At 47.2% G+C, this 23,543-nt stretch overlaps 1 protein-coding gene across 1 annotated transcript in view; it reads right to left on the reverse strand.

Moving 5' to 3' along the window:
• LOC139061195 (uncharacterized) overlaps positions 1–23,543 on the reverse strand; it is a 228,647-nt gene that overhangs the window by 194,856 nt on the left and 10,248 nt on the right. Inside the window, exons 4-8 of the mRNA XM_070540841.1 lie at positions 22,035–22,332; positions 18,984–19,093; positions 9,697–9,858; positions 6,806–6,933; positions 68–182 (exon numbers count right to left, since the gene is read on the reverse strand). Of these exons, the coding sequence (XP_070396942.1) occupies positions 68–182; positions 6,806–6,933; positions 9,697–9,858; positions 18,984–19,093; positions 22,035–22,332 (813 nt within the window). The remainder of the gene's footprint in view (positions 1–67; positions 183–6,805; positions 6,934–9,696; positions 9,859–18,983; positions 19,094–22,034; positions 22,333–23,543) is intronic.

Genomic DNA, 23,543 nt, shown 5'->3' on the forward strand with positions numbered 1-23,543 from the left:
TCAAATGTGGGGAAATGTTGCGGAAGGTTAGTAATAACAAACAGCGCAAGAAGCAGAAAACACTTACCGACATGCTAACGGAAATGTCCAGGGCAAAAAGAATTCGCTGGATCGTTTTACGTTTTTGCTGAACTTCTTCAAAATCCACCTGGATGGGTTTGGACATGTTTGGTGGGGGCAGCCTGAATTCAAAGTTGAGAGCTTGTCACTTACTAAAAAGGCACGTGCCAAGACAGGTGTAGAGAGATAATGCGAGGAACAACGAGGGCATAGTTTATGCCTTTTTTGTACCCTGAAGAGCAGAAACATTGCACTAGTCTATGGAACTGCAATTCTTTAAAGGTGGCGACCTTGCACACCATATTACATTCATGCCCGCCCACTTCGTAAGCAGCATTTTGACCCGCCGTCGTGGCTTAGCGGCTATGACGCTGCGCTGCTAAGCACGAGGGAAGGGAATCGCATCCCGGCCGCGTCGGGCGCATTTCGATGGGGGGCGAAATGCAAGAACGCCCGTGTGACGTGCATTGAAGGCACGTTAAAGATCCCCTGGTGGTGAAAATTAATCCCGAGCCCCCACTATGGCGTGCCTCATGATGAAATCGCGGTTTTAGCGCGTAGGAACCATTTAATTCAACAGTATTTTGGCAGCTGTGCGCAATTTTTACTACAATGAGATTGTATTTCAGATAACTTCGTTAAGCAGTTCTTTTTTCTACTTCTTCAGTTGCGCTCGGCGATTGTGGCAGTAGTTGGAGAATCGTTGTGAATCGTTGTGTTAGAGAATGGTAGCATAGCAGTATAGGCAACCTTTATTTCCGCCCCTCATCGAAGCAGCAGTACAAACCACATTCTGCCAAAGTCTATTTCCATATTTTCATCCGACTACTGGCAATTGCAATAAGAAACGTGTATATGCACAGGACATCATCGACATTGTCAAGGAAGCGCCCTCGTGCCAGTCCAAAAAGAGAACTGAATTCGAAGTTCATTGCAGCTTAAAACATGAAGTTTCTGCATTATATGAAAATCTCGTTAAGTTCACATGGCAGAGCAGTATGAGCTAACAAAACATGTTCAGCTTTCGCCTTACATGAACGTATTATCCAGACTACTAGTGTGTTCCACATAATTCATTACCGAAGCAACAATTTGCTTTCTTGCAGTGTACATATTGTAAAGTACCCTGGCTACATAATTACATATTGACTGATTACTGGCTAAGAAAACACGTGAGAAGTCGCCTCTTAGCGTGATTTTAACGCAAAGTTTTTATTTCTTGCAGATTCTAATTACTGCATTTCACAACAACTATCGGGTTGAAACTTTCTTGAAGCGTGTGTTCAAGAAATGCTGAGGGGATAAAAAATTTCAAGAGTTGTCGACGATTAAAGATGAGGTATTTTTGGCTGTAAATTCACTGGGTGAAAAAGAAAAAGAAGACAGGAAATGCGGGAAAAGACAGATGGCATCACTAGGTAAAAAATTGAGTCAGAATTGAGCCCCAACCGCTCTCCAGATGGCACATTCTGCCAAGCAATCCAATCCAAGACGAAGCGAGACAACGCGTAGTACATTGCATGAATGCGTAGCAGAAAACAGTGTTTGGTACTTGGCTGAGTGCATGATCGGAGTCTAGAAACTCCACAATGACCTAAATGTGAGTAGTTCTTGCACAAAGGCCACGATCTACGTCAGGGGCCTCCAAACCTTCTGGCCGGGGGCCCGGATTGGCGAGAAACGATGGTGTCGTGGGATGAACAATGAAAAACTAAATAAAAATTGCTGGACTACGAAGCTCCTTGGAAGCAACGGGCCCCTCACTTCGTGGTCATGAGAGGGCGACGACGCGTTCGCAAGCCCGCACCGTTTGCTGACGTCACCTCCAATTTTGAGTCACTACGACCAGACGGCCCCTACAGAGGTGCACACTCATGCCAGTGGTGGTGGCCTCGGTGCAGTGCTTGTGCAGCGCAGAAACGAAATTTTCTGAGTACGATGTGGCTTATGGAAGTCGCACGCATACGAAAGCCGAGGGTGACTACACCGCGACGGGAAATGAATGTTTGGCGATCATCTGGGCTCTTACTATGTTCCGGACACATTTGTGTGGCCGCCCATTTAACGCCGTCACGGACCACCACGCACTTTGTTGGTTGTCGTCGCCGAAGGACCCCTCATGCCGACTTGCCCGTTGGGCACTTCGCCTGCAGGACACCATAGCAGGACTAGGACATTTGCGTGCTCTACCGCAGAGGCCGCCAGCACTCTGACGCCGACGCCCTCTCGCGCTGTCCCTTGCCCGACGACAATGCCCGCTGCTCCGTATCTCAGGTCGCCGTTTCTTCCATCGACCTTTGCACCATCGCTTCCGCACAGCGCAAGGACCACCGGATCGCCTCGCTGCTAGGCTTGCTCTCTGATTCATCGGCACAACCAACCACTCGCGCATTGCGTCGTCAAGCCCATCATTTCGCCATTCGCGACGACCTATGCTCCACCCACACAATTTCACCGCCGATGGCCGCTAGTGGTTGCTAGTAGAACCCCGCAGTCTGCGTTCTCAAATATGCACGTCATTCCACTCTGATTCACAGTGTGCACACTTGGGAGTATTCGAAACTTGCCAGAGCATTCTACAGCGGTACTCCTGGTGCGGGATGTACGGCTACGTTCAGAAGTTTGGTCGCTCGTGCCCGATTGTCAGCGCGGGAAATCTTCACCGCGCCTCTCGCCACCTCGTCTGCAACCGTAACTTTGACCTACCGCCCGTAAGGGCGCGTCGTCATCGATCTGTGAGAGCCACGTCCCCTGCCATCTGCTGGTAACCGCTGGTCCATCGTGGCGGTTGAATACCTCACGTGATACGCCGAAACAGCCGCCCTGCCAGCGGCTACAGCGTGCCATGTGGCCTCCTTCCTGCTTCGCCGATTGATATAGCATCATGGTCCACCACAGTAGTTGCTCAGCGATCGCGGACGTGTCTTCTTGTCGGAACTAGTCGAAGCCATCCTCAAAGTGTGCCACGTTGTGCACCGCACAACTTACCATCCGCAGACCAATGGCCTCACAGAATGCTCGTGAATGCCGCTCGAGCTCGGAGTCCGTGCTGTGCCTAGACTGTCGCCGCTGCGCTGCTCCTACTCCGATCGAATGTAACATGTAATATTTTCCTTCAAATTTGACAGCAGTTCGCTGCGAGGCGAGGAGAAAACCGGTGCTGCCGGCGTAGTTTCTTAAGGAAAAAGTGCGCGAGAAAGACGTAGAGGAGAAAGAGAGAACGACAAACACGCCCGTGTTTGTCGTTCACTCTTTCTCGTCTGCGTTTTCTTTTTTGCGCACTTTTTCGTTAAGATGGAACCACACCAACTCACCCAGCTCTCAGTTTTCATGGCCCACCTTCCCCTGAAACCCCGCAGTAGTAGAGGAGGAGGAGGAGTGGTGTTTATTCATTATGTCATTGCAATTCTCCAATCCTACAACAATTCACAGTTTAGTCATCAGATATTGTTTACTAGAGAGTTAGCATAGCTTGCTAGCAATCAATTTTATTTTGGAACACGTAAACACCAGCCTTTATGTCCACTGCAGGACGAAGGCATCTCCCAAGAATATCTATATTACTCCTCTCTTGCGCCAGCTTATTCCATCATATATGCAGGCGAATTTTCTGATTGCCATCTTTGACAGCGCTTCACCTTCCCATTGTTCTAACGTTATCTAGAATATCAGCTAACCCCTTTTCTCTGTAATGCATGCTCACTGTCGCTCTGTCTCCTTATGTTAGGCCTAGCATTTTTTGTTCCACTGTTCATTCGGTGGTCCTTAATTTCTCAAGATTATCTTTTTGTTAGCCTCGAAGCTACTGCCCCATTAATGAGTACAGATTGACCACAATGGCCGTACAGTTGTCTTTGAAAGGATGGGCGGTTCTCTGCACGTTATGATTTGTTAGCTTACGGCTACGTGTGAAACATGTAGGTCGCAATATATGCGAACAATACGCGCATTTCTCATCAGAAAGAATACCTCCGTCACATCTAGGGAGTTTCAACGGCAGTACCATTGTTGTTCCGAACGGCCAAAATATTCTGTAAAAAGGAGAGAGTTAGGTTTTCAACGTAGGCGAATAGATTTTTTTTTTAGTTTGCTGCATCATCGGTTAAAAAGCATGAATTAGGTAAATATATTGAATGGGCCAGCAAGGCTTCGAGATTGTTCTGCCCGAAGCATTAACAGCGTGTCGTTCGCATGCTGCCATTCCCAGTGAGCCTGGGAGAAGTTGCGAACGCTTCGGCACATCTTCTGACGTAGTGGATAGGACCAGCTAATCGATGCTCCTCCCGCGATGGTCGCATCAGTCTCGTAGTGCGCTGCCTCTTCGTAGGACAAGGTGGCGTGATCTTGTGACTGCAGGAAAACCAGCTCCCAGGAGAAAGAAAGATAGCGCGAGGCTTTGTGGAGAAGACGCCATATCAGGCGGATACGCAGCGGAGCCTTTACAGAGATGAACGGCCTGCCTGCGGTTCAGCCGTTACTGGAAGGACCGCCGCCGGACACGGGCTGAATACGGATCGTAGTTTCGAGACCGTTTCGAGACCCATGCTCTACGTAATGATCCTAAGCAGAAGCGCAACAGCAGTGGCAAAGAGCGGCGTTCGCGGTCCTGTACACTAATCGCGTGAGGTGATTAAATGCTCACGCACAGTACAAGAACTGAAGGTTAATGCTCTTTATGGTGTCATGGCCACGTCTAGGACGTTTGTACACCAGAGTAGCTTTCGCATTTTGTTTGTTTATTTCCAATTTCCTGCAGCTGTAACATGCCAATTTTCCAGGAAGGACATTGCACATATTGGAAATTATCGCAAGGAAAGCAAGCGTAAAGCAAATCAAACTAACCAAGTAATGCAAATACAAGAAAACATTGGTAATCGCGAAGTTGCACTCAGAATGCTATGCGCGCAGCACAGCTTCAGAATCGAAATCATTACCCTTTTTGATGTAATAGTTCTGCGGAAACCCGCAAGGTGGAGAGTAGTAACTAATAAAAGGAAAATCAGACATCCACCCTTTCGTAGCAATTGCTAAAAAGGAAACCCATACGCGCTCCTCGAAAGACAAGCCTCGCAGCTAAAGAAAAATTCGTCCTGGTCCGGGACTCGAACTCGGGACCACCGCTATTCCAGGCAGCCGCTCTACCATCTTAGCTAACCAGGCGGCTAGCAGATGGCAAGGCGAAGTCTTTCTTTCTTGCTTACTTACTTACTTTACTTTACTCACTCACTCACTCACTCACTTCATACTTAAGTTTGAGGCGCATATATCGAAAGCGATGCCATCTTCAGAATTCGTTCTAAGCCGATATACCTTGCACACTATTAGCTACAATCAGTGGAGTGAATTATGTGCCATAAACTGAATAATTAAAATGTTCATTAGCGCAATAATTCGAGTGAGGAGAAATTTTTCCCATTCCATTTGGAAACCAATCTTGTTAAAACCAAGAAAATTCTGTCTTTGACGTAACACAGAAAGGAGTCACTCCTTAAAAAATGATATATATTTCTTCCACTGAAATACATTTTTTGTAGTATAGATAGATAGAACGTTTCTCTGCTTTTTGTAATTTCGAATTCATTTCCTTTAGTGTATATCTTCCAAAGGTTATGAGAACTCTCTTGACAGGCTGTCTATTTTTTCTGCCCAAGTTGCGTTTTTTTATTGTTTTTTTTTGCCATATGGACTCATGCTGATCGTATCAACTGTTCACAGTTGGGTTCGGGTCAAGATGCACAACATTGTGTTACCATTGATATGGTGCTAAAATTATGCAACGACGTACGAAGTTTAGTCGCTAGAAAGGTGTCGGAAATATGCTGTGTGTGCTTTCTGTTTATGGGCGGCCGGACGCATAAACTAATTACCTCAACAATATGTAACTGATGTACTGCAAAACAGGCGCCCAGTGTAAACCAGAACTGTATATTCATGACTAACCAGTTCGTGCTTATAAATGAACATCTGCGAATTCGTTATATTTATTGTAAATGATATTCTCATTAGCCAAAAAATGAAGTGCGCTCTACGCTGTGTTGTAGTTCAATGGCACTAAAGATATTCTGTGAGTGATAGTAGCGATAGTAGTGATAGTGATAGTTTGCTAGAATAAATAGCTCTTGTGAAATAATCGTGTCCTAAATTTATAACGAAAAGTTGGAAACTATGTTTCAGATATTTATGGCTGCGTTCTGCATCGTAGCAACAATTTTCTTCCTGAGCTTAGAAAAGCGAAGTTATGTCACCTATACATTGTGCAGCCTCTGCCAAAAGTGCACGTAGCGCCAAACGTACAAAGAGACCCGTTGATTTGCAATCACATCTGCTTCGCGCATTCTTATGCCGGCAGAGTGCAACACTGTTTTACACTTTGACATGAAATATTATAAAAGTCGTACATTAAAAAAATTGAAATTATTCCAGAAAGGCATTTTATGGCTCAGGAGTGGCATTCATACATTTTTTTAATTAGTACGGACATGAACAGGACTCCATAAAACACACACTACTGGTCTTATCCTTTCACAGTGCGAGGTTAGTTTCTGATCATTCATCACTTCACCTGAAGTAGCCTTCAAGCTTAAATAACTTAAGTTCTTTTACCTGCTCTGCAAGTTCATCAACTAGTACCCATGTCTTTCAGGGTGAGCTCACAGGGAGAAAAGAGACGTCGACCGCCTTAAAATGGCGAAAAAGGTGTACAAGCAGAAAGCTTTCAGTTTATCAAAAAACAGATTCCACGTACTGTTTGAAGTCATCATTCCTGCTGATGACTTCCCAAGTTGAAGCCCCATCGCACATCTTGTTATGCATGTTCGGTGCAAAAGGGTCGTGCGGGTGGCTTCCATCCGTGCCTTCGCAAAAATGACTTATCTGTAATATAACAGCAGACGCCTTATTAGAGCGTGTAACAATACCTCTTAAAATTCACGAATATCAAAAAGCATTCAAATTTGCATGGCTTATGAAAGGAAATGTTGGCTCTGTTTGGAATATATCACGAATATGAGACCGAGAACATAACATCGACGCGAATATTATAATTAAACAGGCAGAAAGCAAAATTATATACTTCCTTTATTTCCCTACTTAACTCACAGACAAATAAAGATCTCGCAAGTTTCAAGACGCACATCTTTGTGCTGTTAGATCAGAGAGCGCAAATTGGTACCATTTACTGTGACCCAGCAAAGCTTCAGACATTTCAGTTCATGCTTCTGCTTAAGTTAACATATTTCAGTATAAAATTTTTCAGCTGCCGTACATTTGCGCCGCTATCTTATCGACAGCTAATGTTATATTAAGGTAATTTGCGAAACGTCTTTGTTTAACGCAGCTAGCGGCATGTCTCAAGGCTCAGTATTAAGGTCACTTGTAAATTTTTTTAAATAGGGTTTCTTCCACTTTCTGGGATTTCTTTTCTTTCGTACGCTGATTCTTATGAAAATTTACATTGCTGGTGATTGTCTCGCCCTTCAGTGTGACTTTTCTTTCTATGAATGGTGTAATATCATTAACCTCACGTTCAATGCTGCTTAGACCAAAGATGCAACTTTCTCTCGTGAAACATCGAGTGTCACATTTTATTATTCTCTAGATTCTGTGCGAGGTCTTTGCGATTAAAAGATATCCACGCACTCCTTGTTACAACGTTCATTTTTCTCTTTCGACTAAACGCTACGTACGTAGGTTCTGCTTGCGGACTATCATGAAAATTCATTTCTTCGCAAGTTGTTTGCGGCAATGTATCTTCCTTAACTTGAACAAGTGCTGGTTGTGTGAACGACGGAATTTCTTTCTTTCTTTCTTTATTCATTTATTTAAGACATTCCTTACAGAAATGCCTTGGGGGACGCGACAAAAGGCACTGAACGTGCCTGACTGGGCCTCGCCACCCTTGGCGAGGCCCAGTCATGGGCCTCTGAACCCAACGCCTTTAAACCCAACTGGGGTATTGCAAACTGAGTCATAAAAAATTGGTATAGGCCATTTCACTAAAACGCCAGCCGTGTGTAACATATTCTTATCACTGTTGGATTAATCTCCTTGCTACCACCTCAATGCCAATAATATTGTGATCACCTTCATTTTCTTTTTTCATCTCCTTCGTATTATCCTTGTCCACCCCGAGCTATATATATATATATATATATATATATATATATATATATATATATATATATATATATATATATATATATATATATATATATATATATATAATGTGTGTGTGTTTGTTTGTGTGTGTGTATTTTTTTCTTGAACTCCGCATTTTCCAAAAAGTCCCTGTCGTTCTTTTGCGACGTTGGCATTGTTGTATCATAGTTTATTAAATTATTCAAGTCATTTGCTATTGAACATACTCTGTGTTTTGGTGTTGGTATATTGGTCCATACTTGATGTGTACACATTATGTCCAGTTGTCCTGCTCTTTTGTTTATCTTTTCCCATTCCTTTTTTATGCGTTGCATATTGCAATCACTCAGTTCAGCCCTTGGGCGCGGCCGGGCAGGCGCCATTGAGGGTATGAGCCATTGTTCATTGCTGCACGTCTCATATGTGGGTCTATTGTCTTTTAAGTTTGCTATGTTTGTTATTAAGTTGCTTCTATTTTTATGTGTTGCATATTGCAATCACTCAGTTCAGCCCTTTAGCGCGGCCGGGCAGCCACCATTGACCTTTAGCGCCACCACGTGACGTGACGTCGCGACAGCCGGAGGAAAAGCTGGGCCCCAACTCGCGCAATATGCAACGCATTCTTGGCTTAACCAAGCTAAGCCTGGCCATTTTTTAGATTCCTTCATGGTTTTACACTTTTTACCTAACGTGTATGCTATCATTCAAGAATCACGGTTGGTTGAGGGCAAGCTGAATAAATTACTGATTGATTGATCGTTTGATTTAACATGTTCATTAAATCAACACAGTGAGACGATAGCGTTTTACAGAATAGGTACAACAGGCTTTTGCAGCGCGTCTGTGAAATTTCTGCTTCGAGCTCATCACTAGTGTGAGAATAAATTTTGCATTATAAGTTTTGCAATATAAGGTATGCTTGAAAACGCTAGTCAAGGTATTATAGCGTATTACTGCAGTTTACGAAGTAAAACGTACGAGATGCTTCCGAAGCCTCCCAACTCACGTTGTCGTTGACATTCTGCAGACTTCCTTCAGTCTCTATAAACTACAATAAACAGTGATTAGAAAATGTAAATATAAAAGTGAGCTTTTATTAGATTAGAACGACACCCAAAAATATGTCGTTCGGGTTGTCGCAAGACATGGCCCCGAAATATTGCCAATTTTTACATATTTTGCTTAATGTATTGAGCGGGGACGAATTTGTATTTCAGCCAAATAGCATTTTTTTTTGTATCACTTCAGTATTGCGAGACTCGTTCAACTACTCAGGTATAAAAAGACAGAATTGCGAGCACACAATTTCGCCATGCAACCCGCTAGTGGCTAAAGAAAAACTCGGCAGGGCAAAAAAAAAATTATATTTGCACAAAATAGGCTGAAAAGACTTCTTCCACAAAGTCGCATTTCCTGCAGGCACTGATGTGTACAATGAATTCTGTGGTAGAAATGAGCGACACGTATACGAAGATAGGCCAATATAACAGGAATACTTGCATTATCGAGGTAAGGCATAAACATAATGGACGAATCAACCGGGTTGTCAGTTTCTTGAAAGATAACCACTTTGCAGTCCTCGGTAAATTGGCAGTTTTCTCGGATCTCACATGTTCCGTCAGTGCTAAATAAAATTCCGCTTGAACACGAGTTCAAGATGACCTGAAAGAATGCCAAGCGAAAGGGCAGGTAGTTAAAAGATAACACATCCACAAAGCTTGTGCCGTATCTAACCAATGTGAACGTGTCTTTATCGCCTAAACCTCACACTAAGACAGGACAAGGAAACTACTCAAATCCACATGTGAGTCGTATACTTTTTGTAAAAACGAGAGAATGTGATTGCAACGTCGGAACAATAAGAAAATAACTTTTTTGGCAAAGCCCTCGACAGACGTAAATTCAAACCACGGTTGCAAGTTTGAGGCCCAATTAGTTTTACTGCAGGAGTAACAGTTCGCGAAATTGGGTTTTGCTAGCTTATTGGTATAACAAATAATACAGTAAACATCCCCAGAACAGCATTTACAAATAAAATTTATGGCGCAGTAGCCATATATACTAAAAGAAAGCACATTGCAAAGAAATGCAGAAAAGAACACACAAAAACAATAACGTCAGTCTAGGACAGTTTAAGGGCAAGCGACACGGGAAAAATGGTGGAGGGTGAGTAATTCTGTGCATTTTTGAGTTATTTGTCACGTAGTTGAATGTGCAGGTGCACAGCATAGATTTCGCAACAGCACAATTATGTTCGAATGTGCACTTGCTTTCAAGGTAATAGAGGCGACGCAGAACATTCAAAAAGTAGAAAACGTACGTGTGCTGATTTTTCGGCTTACTTTCATAGCTGTCATTTCTTGGTAATAGCCCTTGCGTTATATTTCTAAACCTCCTTAAAGGAAGCCACAAAGTTTATGATTAGCTTGCGAAATTACTGCTGAGTTCACATAGCTGCTCTTCCTCATCTCCTTCAGCTGTCGCCTGAGGCATTTGTGTTTAATATGTTGGGAAAATCGCTCATTAGAATGGATTATTATCCGCAATAAATTGACAACTTTACATAATGTTAAAGGAAATAAAGGCAACCTTCACTCCTGTTGAGCATCAAAACTTCGCTTACAAGTATGGCCACAAACGAACTGTGCAAACAGGACGATGGTGCTTGTTCGAGATCCTCGGTAAGTGTTTTTCTTAGCTGATGTCGGCATCGCAAAGACGGGTCTTGGTGAACTACGCTTAATGTAAGCACGGGCTATAATTATCACTGTTTCTAAGTTTGTGGAGGAAGAAGAAGAGGCCGAGGAGTGCGGATGTTTTCATGTCGGCTCCGGCTTTCTCAAATGTTATCGCAGATTTCTCTGTGATTAGCGACCTAAAGCTTTCACCAAACGATTCTTGAAGTTCTCCGGACTCTGTGGACGCCTCGTTTTCAGGTGGGACTTTCCATTTTCCTGGGAACCGCACCTTTTCTCCATCCGCCACGTCGCCGCCGCGCTCAGCCTAGCTGGCCGGTCGTTCAGCCTCCGACTGCACCGACTGGGTCTCGGCGGCGTGTCGCGCCTCGGCGCGCGGCGTTTACATCTCCTACCAGAGTGATCCCGCACCTCTGTCTTCGCTATGGAGATCCAGGTCGCCGGCCAGGATATTTCGCCAGATGAAGTGACCGGCCAGTCTGGCTGGCTCACTGCACGATCCCGCCGCTCAAAACGCGGCACGGACAACTTGTCCCCGGCCGATGAATCATCTCAAGCCCCAAGTAGCCGGCCCCGCTCTCGGGCGAGGCAGCCCGTTAAGGGCCGATTTACGCTCGAGCCGCCCATCGCCGCAAGCCGCACCGCACGCTTGCGGTTGCGCGAAATATTGCACGTATCCAGCACTTGTGCACAAATTACCGTTTACACTGTGTACACAGTGTATACCTTACACATTGTAAACCGACATTTGTGCACAAGTGTTTGATACGTGCAATCTTTCGCGCGACCGCACGCGTGCGGTGCGGCTTGCGGCGTTGGGCGGCTCGAGCGTAAATCAGCCCTAAAGCTCAAGTTTTGAAGGCGGGCCGCATGCCACCGCTTCCGACGGAGGATATCAAGATTGTCATCCGCCCCAAAGGCGCCCTTCATATAGCCATGATCGGCAGTCACGTGGTAACCACCGCCATTCTCCAAGCAGCCAACCTCACGGACGAAGAAAGCTCAGAAGACACTGTCTGCCCGAATACGCAACAAAACATCGTTGTCGTCAGTACACCTCGCCCGGACCTTGCAGACCGGTACGCTCGCATCCGCTCTATCCATGTGAACGGCGTCAACCACGAGGTCAATGCATACGAAACCACAGCTGAGCACACGACGAAGGGGGTCATCCGTGGGATCCCACTCACGGAGACTCCCCAGCAGATCCACAACAAAATGGTCACTGCCCGAAACCCGACACCCTTGGCAGCCAAGCGCATCGCTTCTACTACAACAGTGATCATCGCTTTTGACGGACTGGATGTGCCTTATCAGGTCCGCTACGGCTCCACGTTATTCCCATGTTCGCTTTATCGGAAGCAAATTGACATTTGTTACCAGTGTGGCCGCCTCGGACACCGTATGGACGTTTGTCCCTACCCAAATAACAAGATGTGCCGGGGCTGCGGTGTCCGCAACCCCCCCGCCGACCATAACTGTAACCCTATAGTGCTCGCTCTGTGGTGGTCCCCATCTCACCGCGGACAAAAGCTGTGCCGCTCGATATAAAACCCAGTACGTCATCCGCAAGCGCATAGGAGAACGACGAACAACCAGCCAAGCCACCTATAAACAAGCCGGCCCCTCCACCCTCAGCACCAGAACCAGGCCACGCTCCCGCACACCGTCAAGGGGGAGCCGTTCCCGCTCCAGAACTCCATCTCGATCCAGGCAACAACGCTCAAGATCCCGGTCTGCATCGGCTTCACGCATCACATCTACCAACAACAGCAAGGTGAGCTTCGCAGACGCTCTCATGGGCACCTTGCGAGAGGGTCGTAAGATCGCCAACACACAAGTCACCTACCCTCCTCTTTCACCAGAAACCCCAGAAATAGCTCAGCTTAAAGGGACACTAAAGCGAAGCAATAAATCAGTTTAGACTAATGAAGCATCGTTTGCGAACCCTGCAGGCAGTCATTTCAAAAGAATACTTTGATTATTAGATGAGAAAATGAAGGTCCAAGTATCAGTATTTGAATTTCGCGCCGAAACCCAAGCGCTGGTACGTCAGCGTGACGTCAGGGATTCCAAAGTATGTTGTCGCATTTGGGCCGCGTTGGCTGAATAAAGGTTCCCGAAACTTGCCATGTTTAATATATGGTTCATTTAGAACACAATGTAGTCAATCTGTACCGCTATAGATAATTAGCAGGCCCTAGAAGATGCCATCAAAATCCAAGACGTCACAGCCCCCAGGTGCGGGAACTTAAGTAGACGTCGCCACCCGTATTTCGTTCTTGCACTTTTTCTGGCTTACCAAACGTCTTATCGTTGTACGAGGGGTGTTTTTGGTGTTGTAGAACGGTAATTTACTTATGCAGAAGAAATCATTTTTCCCTTTAGTGTCCCTTTAAGCGCGAAAACGCCATCCTACGCGATCTCCTAACTAAACTCTCGCAGGAGGTTAGAGACCTCAAACAGTCCCAAACACCAGCGCCTACACCTATCGCACAGAACGTCCGTGCCCCTAGTCAGGAGGCCCCCTCGACTCCCGCCCCCCAAGAAGAGAGCCCTGCAAGATGGAGCCACGGGCCAGGTCCGCTCTGAAGTTAAAGACATGCTCATCTCACTTCAAACAACTATTAGCACTTTCCAAGATGCACTGGACTCCATCCAACAAGCCTTCATCGGTATTGTCCAACGCGTGACCAACCTGGAAACTCATATTCTCACGCCTCCTAGCCATGCCGCCCCCGTCTGCGACCCTTCCGGGACGCCGATGGCGACATCCACAATTTCCCATCATGGCTCACATTAATCAAGACGCCCTCATTTGGCAGTGGAACTGCCGATGCTTTCACCATAAACAACCGGTACTCAATCAATACCTACGCCAACATACCCGCCGCCCGGATGCTATCCTACTTCAAGAAACCAACTACGCCCCGACCACGCTCCCCGGTTATCAAACCTTCCATACCACCCACCCTCTTCGCCGGGTCTCCACCCTAGTACGGCGTCGTATTCCTGTTATTGAACATGATCTCAATAGTGCTCACATCAAACATCTATTCCTCGAATTAATTCCCAATCGTAATCGGAAAGAATGCATCTTCCTTCTGAACATTTACAATAGCCCCAAGGATAAAGCAAGGTGTCGCTTCCTCACCCTCTTTAAGGAGGCTCTTCACGTAGCTGGAACGCACCCCCTACTCATCGGCGGTGATTTCAACCTCGCCCATACAGACTGGGGCTACGTTCGCACGGAAGCTGCAGCTCGCAACCTCTGGCAAGATTACCACGTCTTAGGCCTGACGCTCATCACGCATCCCTCCTTTCCTACACGCCTTGGGACTTCCACTACCCGGGACTCTACCCCCGACCTCACCTTCATCAAACATATCAACAATGCACACTGGACCAATACCCAGCAAGACCTGGGCAGCGACCATTATATCCTTGCTCTCTCTTTACCTCAACTCGCTGCCGCCCCTGCCCCCACTAAAGAATTCACCATTACCGACTGGGATGTTTTTCGAAAAATACGCATAGGTTCTACCTCAGCAGAAGGCATTACCAACATTAACACCTGGATGCAAGCCCTACGCACTGATGTTCAAACGGCCACTCGGGTGGTAACTACAGATGCCCCAGTAGTTGAACGCATGGATAGCCACCTCACCCATCTATTGGAGGCTAAAGCCTCCATCCTAGCTCTATGGAAGGGGCAGCGTCTAAACCGTCGCCTCAGAAGTAAGATCTCCAAACTGAACATAGCCATCGAGGAGCATTGTCAAACCCTCAGCCGGCAACAATGGACTGAGCTGTGTAACACGGTGGATGGACAACTTCATCGCCCTTCCTCGTGGAAACTCCTCAAACATCTGCTTGATAATACCACCACCCGCACCACCCAACAGGATCGGCTGCAAAAGCTCCTTTATACGGAGACCCTTAAGCAAGGTCCACAACAGGTGCTTGACTACCTCTGCACCAGGTATATCTCCAGGGGACAAGTCAGTCCACACAGCAATTACATCGGTAGCCCCAACCCTACACTAGACGCCGATTTCAGCGTATCTGAAATACACGCCGCTCTACGCAAGCTTAACGGTCGTTCTGCTCCAGGGCCAGACGGGGTCACTAACAAAAGCCTTCGCAATCTCGATGACGAGTCCATGTCTCATCTGACTGACTACATCAACGATTGCTGGCGCAGTGGTGCGTTTCCAGCCGCCTGGAAGACTGTCAACGTTATCCTAATCCCAAAGCCTGGCAAACCATCTAGCCTCAATAACTTAAGGCCCATCTCCCTCACTTCATGCGTAGGCAAGGTGATGGAACACGCCTTCTTAGCACGCATCAACAGTCACCTCGAGGACAACACTCTCTATCCCCACACCATCATTGGATTTCGCCCTCACCTTTCTACTCAAAACGCTATGTTGCAGCTCAAACATCAAGTGCTAAACGATCGTTCCCGTAACGTGAAAGCCATCCTCGGACTCGAACTCACTCAAGCCTTTGATAACACTTCCCATGCAGCTATCCTTGACCAGGTCTCCAACTTCCAGCTGGGAGAGCGAGCCTACAATTACAGCCGTGACTTTCTCCCCAATCGCACGGCTACCCTCTCGGCCGGGGATTTACGATCAGACCAGCTTCTCCTTGGCAGCAAAGGCACCCCGCAAGGTTCAGTTATCTCTCCCATGCTCTTTAACTTAGTCATGATTGGCCTTGCCAAGCAACTACAGCAAGTCGACAATATCAACCATACCATCTACACCGATGACATCACCATCTGGTCGTACCGAGGCAGTGATGGTCAAGTGGAATCAGCCCTCCAAACGGCGATTGACACGGTTGAAGCCGATCTCCAAGGGACCGGACTGGGCTGCTCGCCGGCTAAATCGGAGCTTCTGCTATATAAGCCCATTCAGCGGGGTCGCCCTCCCAAACACCAATCTGATCACCGACCCTGTGACGCCATCACCCTACGCCTTCAAGATGGCAGTCCTATGCCACACGTCCCTAGTATCCGAGTTCTCGGTCTCACCATCTCTACCAACGGCTCCAACGTCTTGACTCTCAACAAGATCTGTGCCCAATCTCAAAACACCCAACGACTTCTTAAACGTATATCTAACCGCCGAGGAGGACTCAAAGAAGAAAGCCTTCTCCGACTCGTCCAATGCTTTGTCATATGCCACATTACCTACGTTGCTGCGTACCTCAACTGGTACCGGGCTGAGCAAAACAAGCTCGACACCCTCATACGAGGGGTCTACAAGCAAGCACTTGTGCTCCCGCATTGCACCAGCACTGAACTCTTCAACCAACTGGGAGTTCGCAACAACCTTTCCGAACTCATTGAAGCCCAACAACGCTCTCAGCTTGAACGGCTCACCCTTACTGAAACGGGGCGCTTTATTCTGTCCACGCGTGGCTTCACCTACCATCACCAACAGGGCCCCAAACAACCGATCCCGACCGACATCCGTAGCTGGATCTACATAGACCCTATCCCTATAAATATGCACCCTGAATATAACAGGGCCCGGCGCCAAGCCCGGGCCGGAGCTATCATAAAAGCCCTTGCCCACGTACCTGGCGTCACATTTGTTGATGCAGCCCAATACTCCCATTGCACACGATTTGTGGCCGTCGCCATACGCGATGGAGCCCTACACCATGCCTGCAGCGTCACTACCCCCACTGCAGAGACGGCTGAAGAAGTGGCCATCGCCCTGGCCACTTTAGATCCCACCTGTCACACCATAGTGTGTGACTCTCGCTCAGCCGTTACTAACTTCAGCAAAGGCTGTATTTCTCCCCAAGGTCTTCGCATCCTCTGCTAGGCACCACACTCTAAAGCCAGCATAATCTCCCTAACATGGATCCCGGCCCATGCGGGCCCTGTCCACCCACACCTCCCCAATCTCAACGAGGTCACCCGCTCCATTGCGCGAGGCCTAGTCAACCGCGCCGGAGTCACTGAAGATGAGTTGGACACCAGGGTCAGTCTGACAACTTATAACGATCTCGTTAAGGCCTTTTACCTCAGTCGCCGAATTTTCCCCCCGCCCCACCCAAAGTTCAGCCGGGCGTAGGCTACCACCCTGCGTCTACTACAAACAAACACGTACCCTTCACCCGCGCCCGCCTCCACCTTATATTTCCGGACGTCTACACTACCCCCAACTGCCGGTGCTGTGGAATTCACCCGGCTACGCTTCCGCATATCCTATGGGAGTGCCCAGCACAGTACACACAGACTAACACCACGACTCTCTTGTCGAGGCTGCATGAGGCTCTGCGGAGCTCCGCCCTCGACGACCAAACCTGGGCGACCCAGCACGCCCGCGAGGCGGCGGCGAGGCAAGCCCTCGACGTCCCTTCGTGGGAGGCTTAGGCCCGGCCATCATAAAGTGCTGGTTCTACAATAAAAGTTTGTTCCTCCTCCTCCTCCTCTAAGTTTGTCAAAATTAGACCATTTTGTGAGTCATACGGACCTCGCTGTTTCGTTTTTGTTCGCACTGTCAGCCTATGACCAGCTTTTATTAATTTCATACAAAATAGATAACAACCATGGATTAGTGACGACGAGTGCAGTGGCTGAGATATTGACACGTATACTTATCTTTATCGGGCAACCACGTTTCGCAGCCTAACAAATGTAATCGCACAGCGTGGGACGCGCCTGTATGTATCCGAAGTTGTATGTATCCGAAGAAAAAGGACGGAACCCTACGTTTCTGCGTCGATTATCGTCGTCTGAACAAGAACACGAAGAAGGACGTATACCTCCTCCCACGGATAGACGACGCATTGGATCGGCTCTGCAACGCTAAATACTTCTCGTCAATGGACCTCAAGTCTGGCTATTTGCAAATAGAAGTCGACGAAAGAGATCGCGAAAAGACGGCGTTCATCACCCCAGACGGCCTCTACGAGTTCAAGGTTATGCCATTCGGACTGTGCTCAGCGCCTGCAACGTTCCAGCGCGTGATGGACACGGTTTTAGCAGGATTGAATTGGCAGACCTGTCTCGTTTACTTGGATGACGTCGTCGTCTTTGCCGGAAATTTCGACGATCACCTGAGGCGGCTTGCGACTGTACTAGAGGCCATCAAGTCATCAGGGCTCACTCTGAAGCCGGAAAAGTGCCGCTTTGCTTACGATGAGCTTCTGTTCCTAGGCCACGTTATCAGCAGATCTGGTGTCCGCCCAGACCCGCAAAAGACAGCTGCCGTCGCACAGTTCCCGCAACCCATCGACAAGAAGGCATTGCGTAGATTCCTTGGCATGTGTGCCTACTACAGGCGCTTTGTCAAGAACTTTTCACGCATCGCTGAGCCGTTGACACGACTAACTAAATGTGATGTTGAGTTCAAGTGGGAAACGCCGCAGTCCGACGCATTTGAAGAACTCAAACGACGCATGCAGTCGCCGCCGGTACTTGCGCACTTCGACGAGTACGCCGATACAGAAATCCATACTGACGCCAGTAGCCTAGGCCTCGGTGCCGTTCTAGTCCAGAGGAAAAACGGAGTCGAACAGGTGATAGCTTATGCTAGCCGTTCGCTGTCAAAAGCGGAAGGCAACTATTCTACGACCGAAAAGGAATGCCTCGCCATCGTTTGGGCTACAGCTAAATTTCGCCCTTATCTATATGGCAGGCCATTCAAAGTCGTCAGCGACCATCACGCGTTGTGTTAGCTAGCGAATATAAAGGATCCTTCAGGACGACTGGCGCGGTGGAGCCTCAGACTACAAGAATACGACATCACTGTAATCTACAAGTCCGGACGAAAACACTCCGATGCCGATTGCCCATCACGCGCCCCCATTGAGCCGCCGCCGCACGATGACGAGAATGACGACGCATTCCTTGGAATGATAAGCGGAAGACTTCGCTGAACAGCAACGGGCAGACTCGGAGCTAAAAGGCCTCGTCGAATATTTGGGAGGGCACACCGACGTTGTCCCCAGGGCATTATAGTAATAACTTAAGAGGAGTTGTCGAATCTCTATATAAAAGAATTGAGTTTAATTTCATCGGCTTTAAAGAATGCACACAAATTACATCAAAAGATTACCACCAACCTTTCCGTCAGGCGTGCAGTAGGTCAAGGGATTGTTGTCGTCATAGATGCTGCCATACTCTTCGAACACACCGTACCTGAATTTCGCCCACGCGTGTACGAAGGCATACGCTGAAACAGAAAACGTGATCGAAACTTTCTCAGCGGAGAGGGGTGGTGCATCACTATTGATCTTTTACAGATACCTTAAGCAGCTGCCTCTCCGGCTCGACAATAATGGATACTATACAAGCATTCCCTGGCTTCGGCTTTCCATTTATGAAAAAAAAACTGCGTGATGTTTCGTTGAAATGATCTATATTTTACGTGCTGTACGATGTACCTGGACACATAACCACAAAGAACGACGAAGCTACAATGTCGCGAGGTATAGCACGCAATTTAAAACGGGAAAAAAAAGGAGCAATGCTCGCCTGCAGTGGGAGCCATCGCATCCACAAAAAACTGAGGGCACCTAAGTACTTCTTATCCTTATGCGTTTTGAATGTGAAAGCATTAATGTCCAATTAAACGCCGCTGAGCGGTCCTTCTAGTTATGAACTCATCGCGGGCAAGCGAGCACGCTGAGACGCTTGGAGTTTTTTATTTGGACTTCCTGAGGCGCAGTCAGGATGCAGGCGAGAGCTTGTGCGGACAAGGAACGTGCGGATAACGCTTGCTTCCGGGAGTGAGAGCGAGGCTGACGGGACGTCTCGGCGATGCCCGCCTCGCCTGACGCAACACGTGGCTTGCCAGTGTAGCAACTAAATCCCCTTAAACTTCGTTATGTAGTGACACTCTCCTCCTCCACATTCACCCCTCCTCGTTTCTCCTCTCTTTCACGCTGCCTCCTCGACCATGGCGCCGCCTACACTGCTCGAGCGTAGCAACGGCACCAACATGCGCTCATAGCCACTCCGTAGACGCTTCTCGAGCAAAAATGGCGCTGATGCCCGGCGTCAGGGCCCACGTGAGGCTATTAGGCCAATAGCGACGCACCGTCGGCCTCGGCCAAGGCACGTGAAGAGGAGGTTGCATTCTTCAAAGCGTGCTCCTACTTTACGAAGTTTGAGGGGCTTTAGTAGCAACAGATGTACCCTTTCCCCCGCTCTGCACCGTCGAGGCGCGCTCCTGACGCAAAGTCGCAGCCAATGGCAGTGCGGTTTTGGGTGCCGTTTTCCTGCTACAGGTGACAGACGCCGGCTTTTTTACTCAATGGGCCATCTGACGCTTTCGCATCAATAATACCGTCTCGGTAGTATTGCACATGTGGCCGAAACAGTATAAAAAGCGAAAATCGTAAATATTTGTGGCCAGTTTCACGGTGATGGTGTGATATTATTAGCCCTTTCCAAAACGGGAAGTGAGCCCTGCAGCTGAAATTCGAGCACATAGAGTCAGTCGTACCTTAGACCGTACACAGGCAGGCCTACAACAAATAGAAAAGGGAAGAATATGTTTCAGGTCAATTCCTACTACTTAATACTGAAGTGAGGGTTGTTATTTTAATAAGGTTTTATGACACTAACATGGCCCGTGAACGGTGCTACAATTCAAGCTGAGTACAGTGAATACACACTGCTTAGATTAAGCACCGGACAAAGGGGCAGCCTTATATGGTTCATCGGAAATAAACGACTACATATGGAACTCGCGAATATTCTGGAATATATTGGCAACACGTCTATAACAGAGCCAGAAATGGGCAAGTTCAACCTTTAATAAAAAAGCAAACAACTTATTGCCTCCGGACTATCGCTCACAGTAAAGGCAATTTGTGCAACAGTAGTGGAAAGTTGTATGCACTTATTTAGTACCGTAAAGTAATTTTAGCGATACTTCCATAACAGGTTTGTTAAAGAAACAATGCTAGAAGCTCTTTTCAGGCACAGGCATTTCACTCACACAGATTGATCTTGAACCAAAGAAAGTGCCTTAGGCAATTACTTGTGTAGCAGTAACTCGGCATATACGCGCAGCCAGTACACACGAACTGTATCCCACATTGATTATGAGTAAATAAGTGACTCTGGTATACGGTTGCCACTGACGGGACCAGGCATATACCTATAACAAAACACTGTGTGTGCACAGGTTTGTATTTTCATTTATAATAAACCCCCAGCATTTTTCACTTCAACAATGGCACTTTCAACGCGAGTTGACAAGTTCCTTTTTATAATGCGGAAAACCAAACCATCCATTGAGCAAGAAAGTCGGCGTCTGTAGCAGCTAAGCCGCGCCTAAATTCCCATTGGCTGCAACGCCATGTCACGTGCACACCTCGACAGAGCAGAGCATGCAGCTATGGTAATGCAGCGAAAGGGAACGCCTGCTTATGGCGTTGGTGCGCCAGTCGTTGCGTGAGAGGAGAGGGCATCCCTGTGACGTCACATCACCCTCGCCTTCGGAAGCCTGTTTTATCCGCGCCTTCCTTGTCCACGCAAGCTCTCGCTTGCGTTCTAGCTCCGCCTCGGTGATTGCTATAAAGAATTACAGCGGAGCTCTTCTACGCCATGTTCAGGCGGTTTGTGTGCGTAAGCAAAAAAGTTGGCGACCACCTCAGAACCAAAAGAGCTGAAGCATAAAGCAAAAGCGTATTGTCGGGTATGCCCCAGCTGCGTTTAATCGCGAGAAGTGTCAAAACATATTGTGATAAAAAATATATTGCAATAAATAAAGTAAAACCGGAATAGACAGTGTTCAGTATGGACTGCGGCTTGGCGTCACGGGCTCTATAGGCAAACCACATTATCTTAACTCAGTTACCTTCCACCCGTGCAACGGGTAAACCACGTGCGGCGAGAACTGCGAAAGAACAACGCACTTACGAAGAACATCGTCGTGAAGAGAAGTGGTAGCATGCACAGCGACGGCGGGTGGCACGTAATGGCAATGGCAATGAAAGTGGAGGTAGAAACAACTTGCCGCTGTTTCTCCAACCACTTTAATTGCCATTAATTTGTGATTTCTTTAATTAAATAAGTACAAGTTCCCTTATGTTTTTCGTGGTGTCTTTGTTTGGTGGCTTCTCATCATATGATTAATAAAAATAAAAAATAAACTCGATTACCTGCGCTCTCGTAGGTCTCGGTAGTTGACGAGTTGAGGCCTGCGAGAAAGCTGGACGACAGCTGGATGAATTTTCCCCGCTGACCGCAGCGCCTCGATGACTTCGCGAAGACAGGCACGTCATCAATTCGTGTGGGATTCTCGACACGAACGTCGCTCCTAGTGAAAAACGCTGACGACACGACCCTGGCGACGCTTCTTTTAGGCCACGTCACCGGGAAGTCGATGATCACGTGCCTGAAATACACTCGGCCATTTGTGGCACGGTGGAGGAATGCTGACGAAGCCCGGAGCAGAACCTGCGTGTTAAGATGTATCGTCTGCATGACAGGCAGGTCCCGTTAATGGCCTGGAAAACGCGTCTAGCATGCGAGTTGTTCGCCTGAAGTGCATATATACGCGCATAGGAAATAGGTAGTGCGTTCGCAGATATTCAAGAAAACGTCTAATTAGCATCTCACCACTAACTATAGTTAAAATATGCATTATAACAGTGCTGCCTAGCTTACATTACATTGACGTGTTTCTATACAGCCTTATAGCTCATTATTTTCTCCCAAACTATAACTTATACCGCGTTAATATCACCTACACTGTGGCCTCATTACCCAAATATATTATAGGCTTAGTCAGGGCGGACGTACTTGGTATTGCAGGTGGGTCTCATAATCACCTACACTAAAGTACCAGGGCATGGTGCTTTAATTCACATCGGACGTGAACATGCCTGAAATGGAATCTACACTTACACAAGACACACTTGAGCTTCCTGCTGTAACCTGAGTATGCATAGTATGCGGGTAGGTTTTTGCAAACAGGTGTCCCAATGCAGCTCAACCACTTCCTATCTGGGCTGTCTAAATCACAGTTACAAAAACAAGGAATGTGTGATTTCGCTTGCTCTGGGCGAATTCTAATAGGCCTATGAGACGGCTGTGCTCGTACAGACAGGATGATGTAGCATTGCACGGATCGCGTCACCGAATGTTCTTGTGTGTGTGTATATATATATATATATATATATATATATATATATATATATATATATATATATATATATATATATATATATATATATATATATATATAGATATATATATATATCCGAGCACCTCGCAAATCCTATGGACGTGCCCAGCCGAACCCCCGGTGACTTACCCAGGGTAAGAGGTGTGGATTGGGCTCGGAGATAGTAATGGAATTGGGCCATAATAGCTCTGCCTTACTCGGTGAAGGAGAGGTGTACTTCTTGTCTGCGCTTGTGAAGCAACATGAGTTCATAAACGGATTTATTACATCCTATGTGCGTGAGTCGGCGAGACCTGGTGCTGAACGTTAGGGCGAGGAACATTTTTGTGCGCTCTCAGAGAAGAGCATCTAATTTGGAGATTTGCTGTTTCGTAAGTCTTATGTAAGGGAGATGGTAGGGGAACCTGGAGATTAAATGTGCGTTGCCGAGACGCACCATGTCTGCCTCTTCCAGACCGATAGCATGCGTAGAAACACGACG

Source organism: Dermacentor albipictus, chromosome 6, assembly GCF_038994185.2.
Source record: "Dermacentor albipictus isolate Rhodes 1998 colony chromosome 6, USDA_Dalb.pri_finalv2, whole genome shotgun sequence".
Taxonomy (NCBI): Eukaryota; Metazoa; Arthropoda; class Arachnida; order Ixodida; family Ixodidae; genus Dermacentor; species Dermacentor albipictus.